The sequence below is a fragment of the Erinaceus europaeus genome, chromosome 11, assembly GCF_950295315.1.
Source record: "Erinaceus europaeus chromosome 11, mEriEur2.1, whole genome shotgun sequence".
NCBI lineage: Eukaryota > Metazoa > Chordata > Mammalia > Eulipotyphla > Erinaceidae > Erinaceus > Erinaceus europaeus.
In genome coordinates, this window is record NC_080172.1 from 8,981,728 (window position 1) to 9,003,535 (window position 21,808).

Genomic DNA, 21,808 nt, shown 5'->3' on the forward strand with positions numbered 1-21,808 from the left:
TAAGTGCAGGTGGTGCAAAGCGCAAGGACTGGCATTAAGGATCCCGGTTGGAGTCCCTGGATCCCCACCTGCAGGGGAGTCGCTTCACAGGCGGTGAAGCAGGTCCGCAGGTGTCTCTCTTTCTCTCCCCCTCTCTGTCTTTCCCTCCTCTCTCCATGTCTCTCTATCCTATCCAACAACGACCACATCAATAACAACAATAATACTAACTACAACATAGGGCAAGTAAAGGGAATAAATATTAAGAAAAGAAAATCTATTCTTTCTAGATACTTTGTGAAATGAGAAAAAAGATAACGTACTTTAGTTACTTTACCATAAAGTTATTAAGCTATAGGTGAGTGCTGTAGCTGAATCAACACTGATTCTTATAGAGATTTTGGAAGTCTCCATATATTTATTGGCATCCTTTTTGATATTTAGATTTCCAGGATGGAATGGAGAAAACAGTGGTTATTAATTAAGATTTGTTGCTTACCCCCAAACAATATTATATCTGAGTTCTTAACCAGGGAATGTTGCATAGGTTATTATTTTTTTTTATTTAAGAAAGGAAACATTAACAAAACCATAGAATAAGAGGGGTATAATTCCACACAATTCCATAACCCGATCTCCATATCCCATCCCCTCCCTGATAGCTTTCCCATTCTCTATCTCTCTGGGAGTATGGATCCAGGGTCGTTGTGGATTGCAGAGGGTGGAAGGTCTGGCTTCTGTAATTGCTTCCCTGCTGAACATGGGCGGGTTATTATTATAATATGTTTTATAGAATAACATAAAATTCATCATTACCAGAGTCCGTCGATAGCGTAGCAGGTTAAGCGCAGGTGGTACAAAGCACAAGGACCTGCATCAGGATCCAGGTTCGAGCCCCTGGCACCCCACCTGCAGGGGAGTCGCTTCACAGGTGGTGAAGCAGGTCTGCAGATGTCTATCTTTCTCTCCCCCTCTCTGTCTTCCCCTCCTCTCTCCATTTCTCTCTGTCCTATCCAAAAAATGACCACATCAATAACAACAACAATAAAGCAACAAGTGCAACGAAAGGGAATAAATAAATAAATATTTTTAAAAAAGGATTCATCATTACTAAGTAAAAACTTAAGAAATATTTTAGATAGGAGTCGGGCAGTAGCGCAGCGGGTTAAGTGCAGGTGGCACAAAGCACAAGGGCCCTCATAAGGATGTCGGTTTGAGCCCCCATCTCCCCACCTGCAGGGGAGTCGCTTCACAAGTGGTGAAGCAGGTCTGCAGGTGTCTGTCTGTCTGTCTTTTCCTCTTCTCTCATTTCTCTTGTCCTATGTAACAACGATGACAACAATAGTATAACAATGAAAAGAAACAAGGACAACAAAAGGGAATAAATAAATATTAAAAAAAAGAAATATTTTAGATATAATTCCATGGACATATCTCCTCAGTAATAAATATGTTAATGAACAAAATTTTTAAGTTTTAAATATAAAACTTTTTTGAGCTTAGTAACTATGCTGTCTTCATATTAAAACCATTAGTTAGTATTTATTTATTTATTTTTCTTGACTTGATAATATTGTCAGTAGCTCAATAAGAAAACAGACTGCAAAAGCTGAATGAAGGCAAGCAACTGGTGTACTTTAACGATGACTCTTTAGTCACTATCAGGCCACCCCATCAACTGGGACCCTATTCGGGGAGTCCTGAGATTCCCAAACAGCCATGATGGGCCTAGATCTCAAATAAATCCCTCTCTTCATTGTTACCGGTCATCTCTATCAGGAACAACACAATAGACCCCTTTGTGGGGCCCCCATAGGACTTTGTCCTCAACTTGCATCAACAATGGTAGAGAATGTTCCATCCTCCCTTCGGTGGATGAACGACATACTCTATGCTACACCTGAGGAATATGGGTCCTGATATTGGGGTAGCTTGGAACATTCCTACTCATGACCACACAATGTGAGCTCAGATCTAAAGGGATGCAGAGGTCACATGGGCTCCTAAGCTGAATATGAGCTTCAGATCACATCAAATGGATGAGGTTTACAGTCAACATCTATACACTTTTTCCGTATTTGGAACTACTCTCTTCCCTGATCCAGCTTTTTGGTCCTTTTCCCAGCCGTGACATCATCTCCCCAGACAATAACTTGGATCCACCTGCATATCAGATTTCAGGCTCAGGGGTACAAACAAACAATCAAATAAATAAATAAAACACAACTAGTATAGCCACAGGTTCTTTGGAATATAACTAAAATATGCCTCCTAGCTATCCCAAAAATGGAGACCCTTGCCCCCCAACTCTTCATCTGCACTATTCCAGCGTTTAGGTTCATGATTGGTCAACAATTTCTTTGGCTTTGTGTGTTAACTTTCTTTTCAGGCACCAGGTTCCAGATACTAGCATGATGTGACCAAACTTCCCTGGACAGACAACCCCACCAATGTGTCCTGGAGCTCTGCTTAACCAGAGCCCTTCCCCACTAGGGAAAGAGAAAGACAGGCTGGGAGTATGGATCGACCTGCGACCTGTCAATGCCCATGTTCAGCGGGGAAGCAATGACAGAAGCCAGACCTTCAACCTTCTGCATCCCCACAATGACCTTTGGGTCCATACTCCCAGAGGGATAAAGAATAGGAAAGCTATCGGGGAGGGGATGGGATACGGAGATCTGGTGGTGGGAATTGTGTGGAGTTGTACCCCTCTTATCCTATGGTTTTGTCAGTGTTTTATTTTTATAAATAGAGAAAAGAAAAGAAAAAAAAAAGAAAACAGTCCATCCTTTTACAGATGAAACAAAAAAAAATCTATAGTCTCCAGGAAGGAGCTTTTCAACACATGCTTCAAGGAGTGGATTTTCTCAGATGGGCATGCAGGTACAACTTGAGTTGTAGGGGTATAGCTCAGTGGTAGAGCATTTGACTGCAGAGACTTTTGGCTAGTGGGTGTAAGGTTAAAATGGAAAAATATAATTATATCTGAATAGAGATGAAAGGGTTTGTCAAAATCACATATACACCTATAACTTTAATTCCACATGCTTTTTACATATGTTATTTATTTATTTTTAATGTCTTATTTATTAGGCAAAGACAGAGAGAAGTCAAGAGAGTAGGGGGGAAAGCAGAGAAGAACAGAAAAAGAGAGATACCTGCAGCATACTTCACCACCTGTGAAGTTTTCCCCAGTTTGGGACTGGGGACTTGAATCTGGATCTCACGCATGATAATGTGTGAACTCTGCCTGATACAAGACCTCCTGGCCCTTGTGTTATGTTTGATTTGCAACTATTGTGTAGTATACATGTCCAGACACATACACATGAGTGTATGGAACGATTTTTGTATCTATATCTAGTAATGTAACTAGTTGGAAGAAAATATTGTAGTTGGTATGTACCCACAATTTAAAGAAACTGCCTTATAAAAGGTTTCTGCTTAAATGAACATATGATTAATAATCTAGCGCATCCTTCCTTTGATAGCATTCTATAACTTTTTTTTGCCTCCAGGGTTATTGCTGGGGCTAGGTGGCTGCACCACAAATCTACTGCTCCTGGAAGTTGTTTTTCCCTTTTGTTGCCCTCGTTGTGGTTATTGTTGTTGTTATTGATTTTGTCATCGTTACATAGGACAGAGAAAAATGGAAAGAGGAGGGGAATACAGAGAGGGGAAGAGAAAGATAAACACCTGCAGACCTGCTTCACTGTTTGTGAAGTGACCCCCTCCCCCCGCAGGTGGGGAATTGGGGGCTTGAACCGAGTTCCTAATGCCTGTCCTTACGCTTTTCTCCAAGTGCACTTAACCCTCTGTGCTACCACCTAACCCCCAGCACTCCATAACTTTTTATCTTTATTTATTGGATAGAGATAACCAGACATTATGTGGAAAGGGGAGATAGAGAGGGAGAGAGACAGAGAGACACCTGCAGCTCTGCTTCACCTCATGGGGACAGGGGGCTTGAACCCAGGTCCTTACTCATTGTGATATGTGCACTCAACCAGATGCACCACTATCCAGACCAGCATTGTATATTTTTTCATAGTATTTATGATAAAAAAGAATCTATCTTTTTCATAATAACTTTCACTATACTATAAGTTGAATAAAGTCAAACATAATATTGTTGGTTCCTCATTCTATCTCCAATAATGATTTAGTTGCTTGCTGGGGACTGAATGTTTCTACTTGTCTCCACCACTACAAATGAACATATTAAGACCTAGTCCTGAGGGAGATAGCATTTGGGAGTAAGATCCCGTAGGATACGATTTGATCATGAAGGCAGAGTCCTCATAAATTGGATTACTGCTCTTGTAAAAGAGATTCCAGCAAAGGCTCATGTCCCCTTGCACCATGTGATGACACAGCAAAAAGACAGCCTTTAATAAACTAAGAAGTGGACTATTAACAGATCAGAACCTATCAGCTCCAGGCTTTTGGACTTCCTAGTTTCAAAGACTATAAGAAACTTCTGTTGTTAGTTAATGACATTCGATTATAACAGACATGATGGGTGTATGTGCATGATGTGCGAGTACTTTATTATTGTTTTACATTAATGATGCTGCAATGCCATAATGTCATAAGGAAACTGTGATATCTCACAGATAACAACTTTCAGATAGAATTGTTAGCAGTGTCTGTATGTTCTAAATTCAATCTGGAGACTATACTCCTTGCCATATATGAACTTTACGCTTTTGTAGGCCAATGGTATACTTTGCTTCCAGTAGACAAAAAAATTAATTAATTTACTTTGCCCTAGCAGACTTGAAAGAGTCTAAGTGAATTTTAAGTGAAAATGAGAAAATAAAGTTGTGGTGACATTTATGTACTTCTTCTGTTCAACTTTGGTTCTGTAGTTAGTGACCATATATCATTACATTGACTCCACATCTTTTGATCCACTCTGTGCCACTGCATCCAGACTCTGCAGAGAATATGTAAGGAACAGGATAGCTTTGCAGTGACCAAATGTAAACTCAATACGTTTTAAAGCTGCATGCACGTATCAGGGAGATTACAGCCTCCTGCCTCTGGTAAATTCATGCATATCACAAAATAAAACCCAATTCCCAGATGCATAATCTTCCAACTCCTGTCTTCCCACATAAGAGAAGACACACTTGAGACTAGTAGAATGCTCATATACTAGTAGAGTGCTCATGTTACCATATACAAGGAACCAGGTTCAAGTCCCTGGTCCCCATCTGCAGGGAAGAAAACTTCACAAATACTGAAGCAGTGCTGCAGGTGTCTCCTCTCAATTTCTCTCTGTATATTAAAATTTTAGAAAGTAGAGAAAAGAACTTAAGATGTGCTCGTTTAATGAGGAAAATACATAGTTTGGGGCCCTGCGTATATTCTACAAATATATACTGTCTACCTACTGTATGCCAGCGATTGGTTTAGATAGCCAGGACATGTCAGACAAAAGTTCAAGCCTCTGTGGAGTTGACATATGATCTTTGTACAGAGATGGGCACAATAACATACAACCAAATAAAGTAGATGGTCAGTACCACAGAGAAAGGAAGGGGGTTGGGGCCAGGCAGTGGTGCACCTGGTTAAGCACACACATTACAGTGTGCAAGGACCCAGGTTCGAGCCCTGGGTCCCCACCTGCAGGGAGAGAGCTTCACAAATGGTCAAGCAGTGCTGCAGATGTCTTTTTCTATGTCCCCTTCCTCTCAATTTCTGGCTATCTGTATACAATAAATAAATAAAGATAATTTAAAAAGAAAGAGAAAAAGGAAGAAAAAAATGAGGGAGATTAGGTGCTCAAACGGGTATCCAGAGGCAGTCGGAGTTCATTTGGAAGGTGACAAATGAGCCCAGGATATTACAGGTTTTAAGAGCAACTCACTGAGATTATTGCAATTTGGAAGTATTTTGTTATACCCATTCATTTATTCAGTTAGTGTAAGAATTGCGTTATCTTTGTATCTCTCTCAAAAATAAAATATTAAAAAAAAGAATTGTGTTATAGCACTGAGCCATCTCCCCATTTCAAAACTCTTAATTGTTTTTTATCTTTTCAGAAAGGTAGCAACAGATGCCACTTATTAATACAGAAGTTATTTGTTTTAAATTCGGTGGCTTCTTTATTGCTCTTAGAACTGAAGCAAGGGGGCCTGGTTGAGTGCACATGTCACAGCGCACAAGAACTCAGGTTTGAGCCCCTGGTCCGTCCCTACCTGCAGGGGGAAAGCTTTAAAAGAGGAGAACCAGCGTTGCAGGTGTCTCTCTGTCTCTCTCCCTCTCTATCTCCTCTTTCCCTCTAGATTTCTGACGGTCTCTATCCAATAAATAAAGATAATAAAAAGCAATTTTAAAAATAGCTAATGCAATAACGTGTCTCTGTTGAGGAACTTGGAAAGCCTAAGATCCCTGCTCACCACACACCAGTATATGTTTTTTTTTTTTTAATATTTAAAGTCAGTTTTTATGATGGTGAGGAAATAACTGACATGATAGTAACAGTTATTATCGAGTGGGAATTTAACGTGTGCCAGGCTCAATAGTAAGCAGTTTTCTGTATAATATTTCATTTAACTCTCACAAAGGTCTGTGGAAAAAACTACCTAGTGGTAACTTTACTGTTTATGCAACTGACACTTGAAAATATTAAGTGAATTGTCTAATTCCTAACTCCAGTAAGTGGCATCAATGGGAAGCTCTTTAACTTATCAGAAATGCACATAAACATCAGGAGGAAGAGATGGAAGAGATGGGTTTGCTCTGACTTGGATGAGGTCAAATAGCTATGTCTTGAGTGTAGCCAATTCTTTCATTTTTAAAAAAACATTTGTTAATAGGCAAATAATTATGAAATTTCCCTGCTGCATGTGCAAATGTCTTCTTAAAAGTGATATATATATATATATATATATATATATACACTATATATATATTTTTTAAGTATGTTCAGTTTCTCTAAACTTCTACTGATAACTGACATTCCACACAAGGAGTAGAACCAAATAATGCTGTTGTGTGATTTGGTATTCTATCTAAAAAGTCTTCTTAGTGGTCTCAACTTTCAAAAAATCTAGAATTTATTGGACATAGCCCATAAGGAAATAAAAAAGATATCCACTAGTTGAAGTGGGTATGAAGGCCGTGTTAACCCCAGATGTCTCTTCTACAGAAATATTCCAGAAAATTATAATTCTATAAACTGAGGTCAATATATGAGATATAAATTACTATTCCTTTGTTTATGTGTTTGACTACAGCACTATTCACTTCTCCCTATAGTTGGTGACTCTACTTTTGTACTATATCCTTGGACTTTCCATTAATATCTTGATCACACATTTTTACTAGATTCTATGGATAAGTGAATTTTATTTTTCCTGTAATCAAATTAATCAAACGAAAAATAAAAAAAAAATGGGCTGGGGAGATTATATAACGTTTGTGCAAGAAAACTTTCATGACAGAAGCACTTGGACCCCAACCCCAAGTACCACCATAAAACAGGGTTAAGCAATGCTCTGGTTAAAAAAAAGAAAAGAAGAAATTAAAAAATGAAAAGAAATATATTAGTACATGAGCAACTTTATCTGAAGTTGACTTTTTCTGTGGCCTAGTGGGATATTTTCCCTTTATATCATCAGAAAAAACACCTGTCACTAGAAACACTTTACACACAGACCATTGAAAATAACTTTCCTACTCTTTAGTAGGAAATTCACATTTCTTTTTTTTTTTTTAATTTTTTTATATTTATTTTCCCTTTTGTTGCCTTTTTTTTTTTTCCCCACCAGAGCACTCCTCAGCTCTGGCTTATGGTGGTGTGGGGGATTGAACCTGGGACTTTGGAGCCTCAGGCATGAGAGTGGAAATTCAAATTTCTCCTCAGACCAAAAAAGAAATTTGAGAGGGGAGGGGGGGAATAGAAAAGAAGACAGACAGAGCGATACTTACAGCCCTATTACAACACTCATGAAGCTTTCCCACTGCATGTGGGGACCGGATCCTTGAACCTCGGTGTTTGTGCACCATAGTATGTCAGCTTAACCAAGTGCACCGCTGCCTGGCCCTAGGATTCTAGTTTTTAAACCTCTTCAGACTTATGTTACCTTGCCATGCCCCTATCAAGGTAGCACTAGCCCTCCACAACAGCTCACCAGATCCCATCATTTCTTTATTCTCACTCTTAGCTGTAAAATTTTTATAAAATACTATTCAAGTTTTCAGCTCTCTTAGTTTTTACATGTCCCTGTTTGATAATGTAAATGTGGGGTAATAACTGAGTATTTCAATGAAGCAATGACGGCACCCTCTTTAATGATTACCCACTACGCTATACAGTTTGTTTGTATTTTATATAAGACAACCGAAATTACAGGCTGTTTGAAAATGGTTTCTCTAAAGGACTAAGGAGTAGGAAAGCTCTTTAAAAACTATTTTTACTTTTGTATTTATTTGATAGGACAGAGTGAAGTCAAAAGGACACTTAATGATAAATATAGAAGGAAAAAGAAAGTGAGATTATGTGCAGTTCTGCTTCACCACTCATGAAGCTTGCCCCCACAGTTGGGGACTTGGGGCTTGAACTCGGGTCCTGTTGATGGTAACATTTACTCTCAACTTGGTACATCACTGCCTGACTTCATGAGATTCTGAGTCTGACTCTTGCTTGGTTCTCTTTCTCTTTGTGTATATATAGTTCATTAAGTTCACCAGTAAAAATCTAATTCTATTCTTCAACATACAACTCATCTCTCTATTTTAGAATAAATCTTACCTTATGGACTATAAATTTCTGACTATGGACGGGAAATATCATAATTCTAACCCAAATCATAGTGCAGTATTCTCTACCACAAGCAAAAGGACAGGCTTTGCAGTTGGATTACTTGAAAGCTCTGAGCTACTTTCTAGGAATATGAATTTACAATTAAAATAAAGTGGACTATCAGTGCTTAAAAAAAAAATTGGTCAGTACCTGAAAATCATCAGGATAATTCTGACACCAGAAACTTATTTGCACTAAAATTCAAAGAGTATTTGGGTATGGAAAGTGGGGACCACAAGTTTTACCTACTAAAGAAATGTGTATCTGTCCTCTAGGCTTCCCAGAGGTACTTTTTTAAAATGTTAGTTCCCATAAAATAATATCCTCACAGTTTTTGTACAATTTGGACTAGATGACTTATATGTAGTTAATAATATAAAAAGGCAACTATCAATTGTATTATAACCACATCTAAAGTTCATATCACATTGAATTCAATTGTGGCAATGTTAATAATAAGGACTAGGCATTACTCTGAATGAACTTTGTGACTAAATATTTAGAGGATGTCAACCTCTACCTCTATGTAGAATGTCTTATATATTTTAGGAAACAGTTTTGATACTACTATCTACATGATAGGAGACAGCTGAATCAGCAATTTATATGGTAAAATTTATGATTATATAATTCCTACTCCTGGCCCACCAGTGAAAAGCATAAAGATGTTAGAAGCAGAGTTAGAACTGAAAGATGTTGAGAATAGTTAGTGTCAAATGCGGAATTCTATTTGGGGTAGCCACAACGCATAGACAATAACCTATTTCTAGTTAGACATACACTATCACTTGACCTTCACAAGTCATACTTTTCAACAGTGGAAGCAGTTTTTTGAGTTTACACTTTTGACCTTGAAGACCCATCTTGGTGTTTTATGTCTCTTAACAAACTTAGAATGCCTCTGGTTCCCCAACTTGGTTTATCTAAAATGATTGCCATCGTATGCTTAAATTGCTAACTTCTGTACTTCTTATTTAGATGATTTACCACACAAGGACAAAAAAGAAGAAAAGAAAAGAAAATTAAGAAAAGGAAGGAAAGCTACATACTCCCCTAGAGTTTTCTTTTCCTCATTGCATAAGTCTGTTAGCTTTCTTAACACTGGATGTCCCTCATCTGAAGCTGGGACTGAAGAAATAGCTGCATTGTACTGCAGCTTCAAGTCTTGCTACAGCTTTCCGGTGTAATTCAGCTGAGCTGAACAGAAACATACAAGGGCAATGTACTGTTCCATAAGGCTTTGCCAGACTTTAATAGGGTGAGTTCCTTTTTCCTGAACCTTGCCTTGTCTGACTTTCATTTTTCACATTGCTTTTAATGATGACTCTAACAAAATGATCTTACCTCTAAAGTTTCACTTCCCATTTCTCCCCTCTCTTGCCTTGCCTTTAAATAAACTACATGCACTTTATGCTACTTAGGCAATAGCAGCTGCACTGAAAAACCTTGAACAACTGCATCAACTCCCAGCAACTGGACACTTTGAATCCATTCCACATTAATTGTCACCCATTCTTAACTCTTATTTGACTGTCACAGCCCTTTAAAGCCAGGGATCATGTTCACCAATTAGCAGAAAGGAAAGAAAAAGTCAATGCAGCAGAACTGAAATTAAAACAAAACAAAAAACACTAGTCAAGAATCTCAAGTTAACTTAACATTCATTGGACTCTTATTCAAGAGTGCCTGCTTACCTTGGATGTGAATAACTCTGTTAGGATCTAGGGTGTAGTTGTCTGAATGGTGATCAGCCCGGCAGATTGAAATCAGCACCAGAAGAAGTAAACTCTTCATCTTTCTAACGAGAGGATCTTCTTCACTGTGAGAGCATCACACATAAAGAAGCTTGTGAGATTTGGAACCTTTGGAGTGTGGCACTGCACAACTTATTACCGCCTTATCATCATAGACTGGGTCTGTAAAATATTTAACCCGATATACTCAGAAAGTTACTGTAGCTGTCTTTGAGAGCTAGAGACTGCAGCTTTGAACAAATCGAGTTTCCTTTGTGAAGGCAGAGTCCAAATAGTGTTTAACTCTATCTTTGCAGAATGGTCAATCTAGAAGTTTAAAACAGTATACTTTCATTACAGTTGTAGCAAGTCAAGAAGAGAGGCAGGAGGAGTATACATCGACTTAAAAATAGACATCTGAATTTGAAATATAAGTTTGTGAATCAGTAATTTAATAGAAATATATAAGTATCTCCCTGTCTAATTACCAAACCAAAAACCAAACAAACAAACAAAAAAAACTATTGCATGAAACTTGACATCATCATTCATTTGCTATGTGGCTTCCAAAGCAGGTTAGATGTACTTGTTCTAAATAGAAAAGAGGACAAAAAAAAAAAAAAAAAAAAAAGGCTGATTAAGCAGAGGCTGTGCATTTGTTACAGATTCACTTACCATCTTAAACACTGCTCAGGTCTACGGTGAATATGAAAATTATGGACAAACTAGGTTAGAGTTGTGCATGCTACCACTGCAGTCCTCCTAATTGATTTTTTTTCATTCATTTCGACCTAAAATGCTGACGCACCAAGTCAGAGTGCCAGGTAGGGTCTCTAGTCAGCAGAGCCAGGGCTGCAGGGAATGTCCCTGCCAGCCTCACAGGGCAATTAGGCAAATGAAGAGCCAAAATAAATCCGGAGGAGCAGCTCAGCTCCTAAGAAAAAAAAAAAAAAGGCAGAGCCATCACTTCAGCCCTGCTTTATCACAAGGCTGATCTGCTAAAAGGGGACACAATCCCACCCCTCCCAATTTTGTCATTGCTAGGGCCAAAAAAAAAAAAAAAAAAGATTCCCAGGGGATGCAAACCTTCTGACCTTTGTTTTTGCATGTTTGCGTGGCAAGAACGTTTTGTGTTTCTTTTCTGTGTCAATGTGGAGAGGCAAATATTAATAAGGGCTTTCTTTTTCTTCTCATGCACACTGCAGCCTTAAGGATACCTGGCTATTTTTAAAACTGAAATTGCACAGTACTGGCTTTCCACATTATTTATTATTTTTTTTCCAGGAAAGCTTGACTCCCTGGAATACTTATTAAAGAACTCGGTGTCTGTTCCTGGAGGGCTGCACAAGACAGCCTCTACTTCAGAATCTGACGGACTATTCACACACACACACACACACACACACACCTCTGCACGTCCCCTTTAAAAACCATCAGTGCTGGGATGATGCTTAGGGCTTGAGTCTTTGATACCTGCACTGGTCCTTCTCTCTTTCTTCTGTGTCACTGAACTATGGCAGATGGGCAAACTGAGAAACACTTTCTTCCCCCTCGTAGGAAATTATGTCACTTTCAAAAGTTTGCCCAATTTACTAATGTAATTATTTATTTATTGTAATTAGAGACAGAGATATATTGAGAGGGGAGGAGGAGGTAGAGAGGGAGAGAGAAAGAGAGACAGCTACAATGAAGATCACTCCTGCAGGTGGGGATCAGAGACCTGAACCAGGTGACATGCTAACTCTATTGTGTGCGTCAGCCTCAGGGTGAGAAGCACAATTGCTTGTTCCTCAGAGGATTCTTTTGAAAACATTTCTTTTTTTTTAACTGCTGACTTTTGTTCATAGAAATACTATTAAGGGGGCCGGGTGGTGGTGCACCTGGTTGAGTGCACATGTTGCAATGCTCAAGGACCGGGGTTTGAGCCCCCGGTCCCCATCTCCAGTGGGAAAGCTTTGCAAGTGGTAAAGCAGGGTTGCAGGTGTCTCTCTGTCTCTTTCCCTCTCTGTCTCACCTTTCCTCTTCATTTCTGACTGTCTCTATCCAATAAATAAATAAAGATAATTAAAAAATTAAAAAAGAAATATTATTAAGTGGGCTGTGCAGTGGCTCACCTTGGTTAAATGCACATAGTATAAAGTTCAAAGATCCATACAAGGATCCGAGGTCCAGCCACCAGCTCCCCACCTGCAGGGGGGACGCTCCATAAGGGTGAAGCAGGTCTGCAGGTGTCTCTCTTTCTCTCTCCCTCTCTATCTCCTCCTCCTCCTCTTTAAATTTCTCTTTGTCCTGTCTATAAGATGGAAAGAAGGGCTGGCAGGAGTAATGGATGCATAATGTTGGCACGGAACTCCAGTGATAACCCTAGAGGCAAAAGAAAGGAAGGGAGGAAGGAAGGAAGGGAGGAAGGAAGGAAGGAAGGAAGGAAGGATGGAAAACTATTAACAAGCTTTACTTATTTTCTCTCCAGAACAACACTATGAGTAAACAGATAAAATCAAGGTAACAAATACAATAAAATTTTGGAGATTTGAATATACAAACACAAAGCAACGGGCAAGGCAGCAGAAGAGGTAGCACTGCACACACACCCCCTCCAGCAGCAATCAGAGGAGGGGGGATATAGAAGTGAGCAGGAACATAAACAACTGTAACTATAAAAGAAAGGTGATAGTCCAATTAATTAGTCAAGATTAGTGAAGGTTGCTACATTGATTTTTCACATTATTGAGGTCATCTACATTAAAATTTATAGGGAATTACATACACATATATTCATTTCTAAGGTCGTGCATCCTACCACTGTAGTTAATGTAAATGATTTTTACATGCTTACTTAACACAGATCACACATCTATACACCACATGTCACAGGGTTAAAAAATTATACTAGCAACCATCCATTCCATTGACTTAAAGCATTAACTGTATAACAGCACAATTTAAATGCAAATATCCTGGGAATTGATAAATAATAATAACAGTAATCCCTTTTAAATGAATGTCTGCTATTTGCTACGGGCTGTGCTAAGCACTGTACATATAGTCCCCACACAATCTTTCCAATAATAATGAGACATGTTCTCATCTTTCCTGACATAGACATCCAGCTGAAGTTTACAGAAGCAAAAGCAGCACCTAGTTTGAGGTATCTTTTCTTTTCTTTTATAATAGTAATGTATTTTTTATTTTATTTATTATCTTTATTTATTAATTGGATAGAGAGAGCTAGAAATCAAGAGGGAAGGGGATGATAGAGAGGGAGAGAGACAGAGAGATACCTGCAACACTGCTTCACCACCTGAAACGCTTTCCTCCTGCAGGTGAGGACCGGGGGTTTGAACCCAAGTCCTTGTGGATTATAACATGTGTACTCAACCAGGTGAGCCACCACCCAGCCCTTCCTTTACTTTTCTAAAAAATAGAAATTATGATGTGTTTTTTTGCCTTTTAAATTTTGAATGAAAGTTGAGTCTGCCATGATCTTAAAGCACTGACTTGTGTTATAGATAACTATGAACATAATCACTTTAAGATCTTCTATGATAGTTTCTTCTCCTTTTTTTTTTTTCTTCAGAGCTAGGGCTTACTTCTTGCACATTTTCACACTCCTGAGTCAACATTTTCCATTGGGGTTGGGGGGGGAGAAAGAGATACAGAGAGAGAGAGAGAGAGAGAGAGAGAGAGAGACATCACAGCATCAGAGCTTTTTCTAGCGCCAGGTCACTACCACAAGGTGCCAGGGTTTGAACTTGGGCTACATGCATGATAAGGTACATACGCTATCTGGTAAGCTATCATCCTGTCCCCTAGATTCTACCTTTCTTAGAAAGCAAAATTATGTCCTATTCTATTTACAGTACCGCACGGGTACCATGAACCATGACTCAGTGGCTCATGTGTATATGCACTGGAGTGCAGGTCTGAGTCCAGACACACACACCACCACCACCACCACCACCTTTAATTTTAAAACCTGAGACTGCTGAACATCTTCAGAGGTTTATGATTAGAACAGAGACTTTCAAGTATCCAACACTGGCATGAATTCACCCCAGGTAGGAGAGAAGAAAAATGAATTTTTCTTAAAACAACAAAGGCAACAAAAGGAGGCGGGGATGAATTTTTCTACCCTGGGAACAGAGTGATTCTCTCACCCAAAGATGGAAAACTAGGATAGTGAACTTTAGGGACCCAAACTTCAGGAGTTTAAGCAAGCTTCAAGTATAACTTGAGAAGGAGGGTGATACACTACATGAATTTCTTGAGGAAAGGGTGGTACACTGATCTTCTGTGCAGACATTCTCAGTGGAGAAGGAAATCTAAGGCCTGGTGAGTCTCATTTTGTAATGATACCTCTTAACATCTAGACACAGCAGGTAAACAGTTTAAGATACAATTTGAGGGAGTTGGGCAGTAGCGCAGCGGGTTAAGCGCACGTGGCGCAAAGCACAAGGACCAGCTTAAGAAACCCGGTTTGAGCCCCCAGCTCCCCACCTGCAGGGGAGTCGCTTCACAGGCGGTGAAGCAGGTCTGCAGGTGTCTGTCTTTCTCTCCTCTTCTCTGTCTTCCCCTCCTCTCTCCATTTCTCTCTGTCCTATCCAACAACGAAGACATCAATAACAACAATAATAACTACAACAATAAAACAAGCGCAACAAAAGGAAATAAATACATTAAAAAAGATACAATTTGAAAAAAAAAAGATACAATTTGAATAAAATTTAGGAAATTGAAGGGGACTTTTTATAAAACCGGCTCTCACTGGCTTTGAGTGAACACTCTCAGCTAGCCTGTCACTCACACACTTGTGGCTGATGGTCTTTTCCCCAGGTTGCTGAGCTCTGCTGCTATGTTAACTCAGTGAATCACACTATGAATCAAACTGAAATGTCTCTGCTCATAGTCATATACTGTCATAATAGAACTTTATTCTTACAGTTCTGTTTTGTTGGTTACTGAATCATAGTTTTGAAGCAAGATACTCTCTCTACCTTGAACAAATGTTGAATAGTTTGACAGAACCTTTTTCCCCGTGTTATTGGAGAGGGCTCATGGTTTACAATGCAATTATTGCCATATAAATATAACTTCTCATCTTCCCATAATAGGTGTCTGCAAGACACTGTCTCTCCAACTTAGACCCTTTTCTACCTCATACATCAGGAGCCCAGATCCTCTCCAAACCCTCCTCCCCCTCCTTCTCTAGAGATAGAGACTACTAGATATACTAATACCAGCAGTCCAAGACTAAAGTTAACAGCTGGTATTCCTTAAGCACCTACTATGTTGGAATCATTGTTTAAAGTAGTATTCCATTGCATATATGTCCCGTTATGTTATTACACATATTTTCCAGTTCAGAAATGGAGTTTTAGAGTGATGAAGTTCCAAGTATATAAAGGAGGAGCTGGGAGATTCACTAGAACATGAAATCTCTACTATGTCTTTACTAGTGCCTGGTGTCTTCCTGAAGAGCTATAGTCTCTCCTAATCACTTTTTGTGACTTATATGACTTCACACAATGTGGAATTCATCCCCACTCTCCCTCTTCACTGAGCTGTGGGCAAAATATTCATCAAAACTTTTTTGTATGTAGGAAATATGTGAGTTCAAAGTCTAAATGCTTTTATCACATAATCCATTGCATTCAGAGTTATTTTGTATGCCCAGAGGGAAACTAAAATCCAGGAGAAGCAGTTACAAGAACTGATGGGGTCAAGGCTTAGAGTTGTAGGGTCCAGGTGGTTGTGCGCTCTGTAGAGCACAGGGGACCAAGATTCAAGCCCTCATCCCCCCACCGGGAGTGGAGAAAGTTTCATGAGTCGCGAGACAGTGTTTAGGTTTCTCTTTGTGTCTCTCTCTCTCTCTGTTTCCCTCCCCTCTTCATTTCTCTCTGTCTTTATCAAACAAGAGAAAAAAATGTGGAAAAATAGTAATAGATTTGTCTTGCAGGCACTGAGTTCCAGTGACTACCATGGTGGAAAAGAAAAGAAAAGAAAAAAGAGAAAGACTCAAACAAGTCAAATTAGTTGCTCTGACTCAACAATAGATATATAAAATACAAAAGGCAGCCGAATGATGACTTAGGAAAAACAATGGAACAGATTACTGAACCATTTGGCATATATCCAAGGTGCAAGAGAGAAGCCATCCTTCAAAGAAAAATAAGATCTTTGTTCAACTACACAACAGTAACTCCCCTCAAGATGTCAGCCTAAATTTCAGCTGAACATAGCATTTCACTGTTCTATGAAGTACAGAATATCAACAGCAAAAGAGCATTTATGATGTTCTGAATTAGACGTCTTATAATAGACACCAAAGACAACTTCTAATCTTGCTATGACTAGTTGCTTCCTTGCCATTGGCACAGACTTATAATTGCCATTGGCAACCTGAGAAACTAGAAAAAAGTCCTAGACTAGTGGGAAGAAAGTGTTGATAAGTTCTACTCCAGATACTGTAGCCAATATATCAGTTTTCAATTTTTTTTAACTCCCCAGACAAATGAAGCAACTTTTCACTTAATGAAAGTGACTCTCCTTAAGCTGTGTACTGGTCTATGTGAACTTGCTTTAGATAATTTTTCATGAAAATAGTTAGATTTATCCAGAATCTAATAAAGGGGTCTGTAGTGATTTTGTTCAATAATTGTGTTTGTTTTTAACCAGAGCACTGCTCATCTCTTGTTTATGGTGGTGCAAAGGGATTGAACCTTGGCATCTTGGAACCTCAGACCTGTGAGTGTCTTTGCATAACCATTATGCTATTTACCCTGTCCTGTTTAATAGTTTTGCTTTTTGTTTTTAAGTAAATGTAAGAGGTACATACACATAAGAGCACAAATTGTAGTTGGGTAGCTATAGATTCTACTGAATAATTAGGGTGTGTGTATAAGAAAGCAATACATTCACATACCAAAAACATAAAAACTTCTGAGGACCGATCTTATTTCTGACTATGTTATGTTAGTCCTCCATTACTAAATACATATAGGAATGAGGCAAATACAAGATTTTGACATCTTAGGTAATAAAGTACGTAAGACCTTAAGTGTAAATTGAAACTTAAAAGCTTTAAATCTGGGGGCTGGGCGGTAATCTGGGTTAAGCGCACATGACATGAAAACGCAAGGACCGGCGTAAGGATCTTTCTCTCCTCTATCTTCCCCTTCTCTCTCAATTTCTCTCTGTCCTATCCAACAGCAATAACAACAACAAGGGCAACAAAGTGGGAAAAATGGCCTCCAAGAATAGTGGATTCTTAGTGCAGGCACCAAGCCCAAGCAATAACCCCGAAGGCAAAAATAATGATGATAATAATAATAATAAATATTGAACATTTATTCTTATGCAATGACCAGTTTGGAGCTGAGTTCTCTAATTCAGTACACAGTGGGCATGAACTTTACCGAAATAATAAAAATATTATCGCAAGTTTATTTTACATTGTGATTCACTCTGTTCTTCCCTATGAAAATAGTAGGCAGGAGTCAGACAGCAGTACACCTGGTAGAGAACACACATTACCATGTGCAATGACCTGGGTTCAAGCCCCTTCTCCCCATCTGCAGTGGGAAAGCTTCATGAGCAGTGAAACAATGTTACATATATATATATATATATATATATATATATATATATATATATATATCTCCTTCGCTACTCTTCCTTCCCCTCTCAATTCCTCTATGTCTCTAAGCAAAATAAATAAAATATAAAAAAAAGCAAAGAGTGGGCCAAGTGGTGGCGAACATGGTTGAGCACACATAAGACAGTTCACAAGGACCTGGGTTCAAGCCCCTGATTGCCACCTGCAGGGGGAAAGCTTTGTGAGTGGTAAAGCAGTGTTACAGATATCTCTCTGTTTCTCTCCCTCTATCTCTATTCCTTCTTTCTTCATTTCTGGCTGTTTTTATCCAATAAGTAAATAAAGGTAATATTTTTTTAAAAAAATCAAAGAGTAGGCAAAAATAAATTATGACTCTCCAATCTCGTGGTGTGTCTTTAATGAGAAATTTCTTCAAGTGGGATAATAGCAGTGAGGAGATAGCTGTTAAAATCTAATCAAATATCAGGAAAGATGATATGTAGGTTGTAACTGTGATTAAAATGAAACTTTCTTGTCATTGTGTGTTCTTAATCACTTGAAAAAAAATCTCACAGGGGTGGGATGTTATGTGTACACAGAAACACCAATTCATTCTGGCAATGTGTTCTTGAAATGCCCTACCTCTTATATGTGACAAAAGATAGCCAGTCAGACTCTCTTTTCTCATCATGCAGAGAAAAATCCCACTCCTGTTCTCAATAAATTTTAGCATTCTAGTTCCAACTCTAGGTGATAATTTTACAACCTGACAGAAAAAAAAAAGCACGATGGATGGACAATAAGACTAAAGGTCTAAAATAATGTTATAGAAAAAATAACAATGTTATAGAAACTGCTAGTGTAGTTTTGCATCTTTCTGTGAGTTCTTTCTATAGATAGTATGTGTGGGTAGTTGTTTCCCACTATCAAAAAATTTCAGTTACCCCAGACTTAGTTTTCAGGCTCCCCAGCAGGAGACGGGGATAGGGCACGCCTTACATTACTAACACAGCACTCCATTTTGGTTTTTTATGTCACTGGGGCTTTACCACCGCAGGTTGACAATTTTTGAATAGAAAGAGAGAGAGACACGCACAGAGAAAGATCGCAGCACCAATGCTTCCTCTGTTGTGGTGGGGTCAGGCTTTAACCTGGGTTATGCGCAGGACCAACTGCCACACTGTCCAGGCAAGCTATTTCAACTGCCTAAATAGTCTGCGTTTTTAACCAGCCAGTTATGAGCAGAGGAAGTCAGTAAGTGCATGTTAAGTAATGCATTTTTAAAGGTATTTTTTTTAAATAAGGTTCCATCTCTTCCTCTCCAACTCACACATACACCTGTTATTACATCCAAAAGTCCTCTCCTCTTTCCTCTTCTCTCTCTGGGTGCTGAGGGGGTTGGTGTTCAGAGCCCTCTGGTCATATTCTCCCTATCATTTCTCTCCTTCTGGAAGTAAGGATAAAATTATTTTGGGGTTGCAGAAGGTAGGAATTCTGGATTCTGTAACTGCTCCTCCTCTGGACATGGATGTTGGCAGGCCGACTGGCCCACATCTTACGTCAAAGCATGATCTCATCAGAATTCAGCTCATTGGCTTATGAGTAACAAAGCTGTTCTAGCCAAAGGAAAAGCTGTGTCTACATAGCACAAAAGAGGAGAACAGACTATTCTTCAATTAACTTGGCAAATGTTGATAGCTAAACTCATTAAATGAAGTTTCCAAGCTGGTTTAGTGATGCAGGGTACAACCTGGGAATTCATCTTAATTGGTCTTTAAGTTGTAGAAATCTTGAAAAGTGCCTTTTAGGACTTAAAAGCGAAGTAATTGTCATTTAACGTTTTTTTAGCTATAGGATTTATTTGTTTGAAAAGTGACTGATAGTCTGTATAGCCACAGGAGCTTAGTGAGTCAGAATTTGCTAGTCTATACTCCAAGACAAATCTATATAACCTGCACAATTCTCTTATTTATTTTTTATTTAGTTACACTGAAGAAATATTGTTTTACAGGGTGGTGGTGCACCTGGCTGAGTACACACATTACTATGGGCAAGGACTGGGGTTGAACTCCCACTCACTAGCTGCAGGGGGTGGGGGCCACACTTCACATGCCGTGAAGCAGGTCTGCAGATGTATTTCTTCCTCTGTTTGCCCTCTCTCAATTTCTCTCTGTCTTATCTAATAAAATAAAAAGAAAGAAATGGACAAAATGCACAGCTATATACAAGATGCTGGGTATTATACAGCAAACCCTAACAAAGGGACTTTTCAAAGTTAACCCAATTACCAAATATTGTGATGATAACAATAACTATCCATTGTCTTCTTGAGCCCTAAGACAGCAGGAACCTCACATTTCCACTATAGAGCCTATATTTCCCCCAGTTCTGGAACTTTAGGGTGGGGCCTACTTTCCTGCATGCTGCTCTCAATTCATATAAAATAATATTGCATCTGCCGATCGCAACCTAATCAACGCAACCAGTGCCACCCCAGCATGCTTCACTTCAGACTGTGTCCAGAGACTTCAGGTGTGGAATGACAACCCTCCAGCTTCATCACTCGGGTGAAACCTTTCCTTTCGTAGTATTCTCTAATTCCATTCCAGGTGGTCCACCCCCCAATAAAGTCCCCAAACCTAGATATAGACCAGGTCCCCTGAGATAGAGCATATGTTCACACATGTCCATAAAGCAGGACAAAATATATACCTGAAAGCAGAAGTACACTAGAGCCTGCAGAGAGTACCCCCCAACACTTCATCTGCACTACCAGCCTTTAGGTCCATGATTGTTGAACAATTTGTTTGGCTTCGTATGTTAACTCTCTTTCCAGCCACCAGATTCCAGATGCCATCAGGATGCTGGCCAGGCTTCCCTGGACTGAAGACCCCACCAATGTGTCCTGGAGCTCTGCTTCCCCAGAGACACACCCTACTAGGTAAAGAGAGAGGCAGACTGGGAGTATGGACCGACCAGTCAACGCCCATGTTCAGTGGGGAAACAATTAGAGAAGCCAGACCTTCTGTAACTACAATGACCTTGGTTCCATGCTCCCAGAGGGATAGAGAATGGGAAAGCTATCAGGGGAGGGGATGGGATATGGAGATTGGGTGGTGGGAATTGTGTGGAGCTGTACCCCTCCTATCCTACAGTTTTGTTAATGTCTCCTCTCTTAAATAAATAAATGAATAAATAAATAAATAAATAAATGGACAAAATGGTCATTAGGAGTGGTGAATGTGTAATGCCCAGTGATAAAGTTGGTGGGAAAGGAAAGGAAAGGAAAGGAAAGGAAAGGAAAGGAAAGGAAGGAAGGAAGGAAGAAAGAAAGAAAGAAAGAAAGAAAGAAAGAAATAAGAAAGAAAGAAAGAAAGAAAGAAAGAGAGAAAGAAAGAAAAAAAAAGTGAGAGAGGGAGAGGGTGGAAGGAAGGGAGGGAGGGGGGAAGAAAGGGAGGGAGGGGGGAAGAAAGGGAGGGAGAGAGGTAATAAGGAACCTTCCAGCAGAAAGGGTGGGATGTGGCACACTGATGGTGGGAATCATATGAGCTGTACCTCTCTTATCCCATAATCTTATCTTTTATGATTAAATCACCAATATTAAAGGTGCCCACACACCGCAGCTGACAGGAGTATGTCATCCTCCTCCACTGGGTCTTCAGCTCCCTTCAAGCCATCCTCTCTTTG

The 21,808-nt window shown here is 39.3% G+C and overlaps 1 protein-coding gene across 2 annotated transcripts in view; it reads right to left on the bottom strand.

Moving 5' to 3' along the window:
• Positions 1 to 21,808, bottom strand: part of HAPLN1 (hyaluronan and proteoglycan link protein 1) — an 81,448-nt gene that overhangs the window by 29,547 nt on the left and 30,093 nt on the right. Inside the window, exons 1-2 of one of the 2 annotated variants that reach the window (XM_060201135.1) lie at positions 11,203 to 11,604; positions 10,489 to 10,613 (exon numbers count right to left, since the gene is read on the bottom strand). In XM_060201135.1, the coding sequence (XP_060057118.1) occupies positions 10,489 to 10,588 (100 nt within the window). In that variant the 5' untranslated portion in view covers positions 10,589 to 10,613; positions 11,203 to 11,604. Of the gene's footprint in view, positions 1 to 10,488; positions 10,614 to 11,202; positions 11,605 to 21,808 lie in introns of those variants that run through there. The other variant, XM_007518831.2, reaches the window with a different exon arrangement.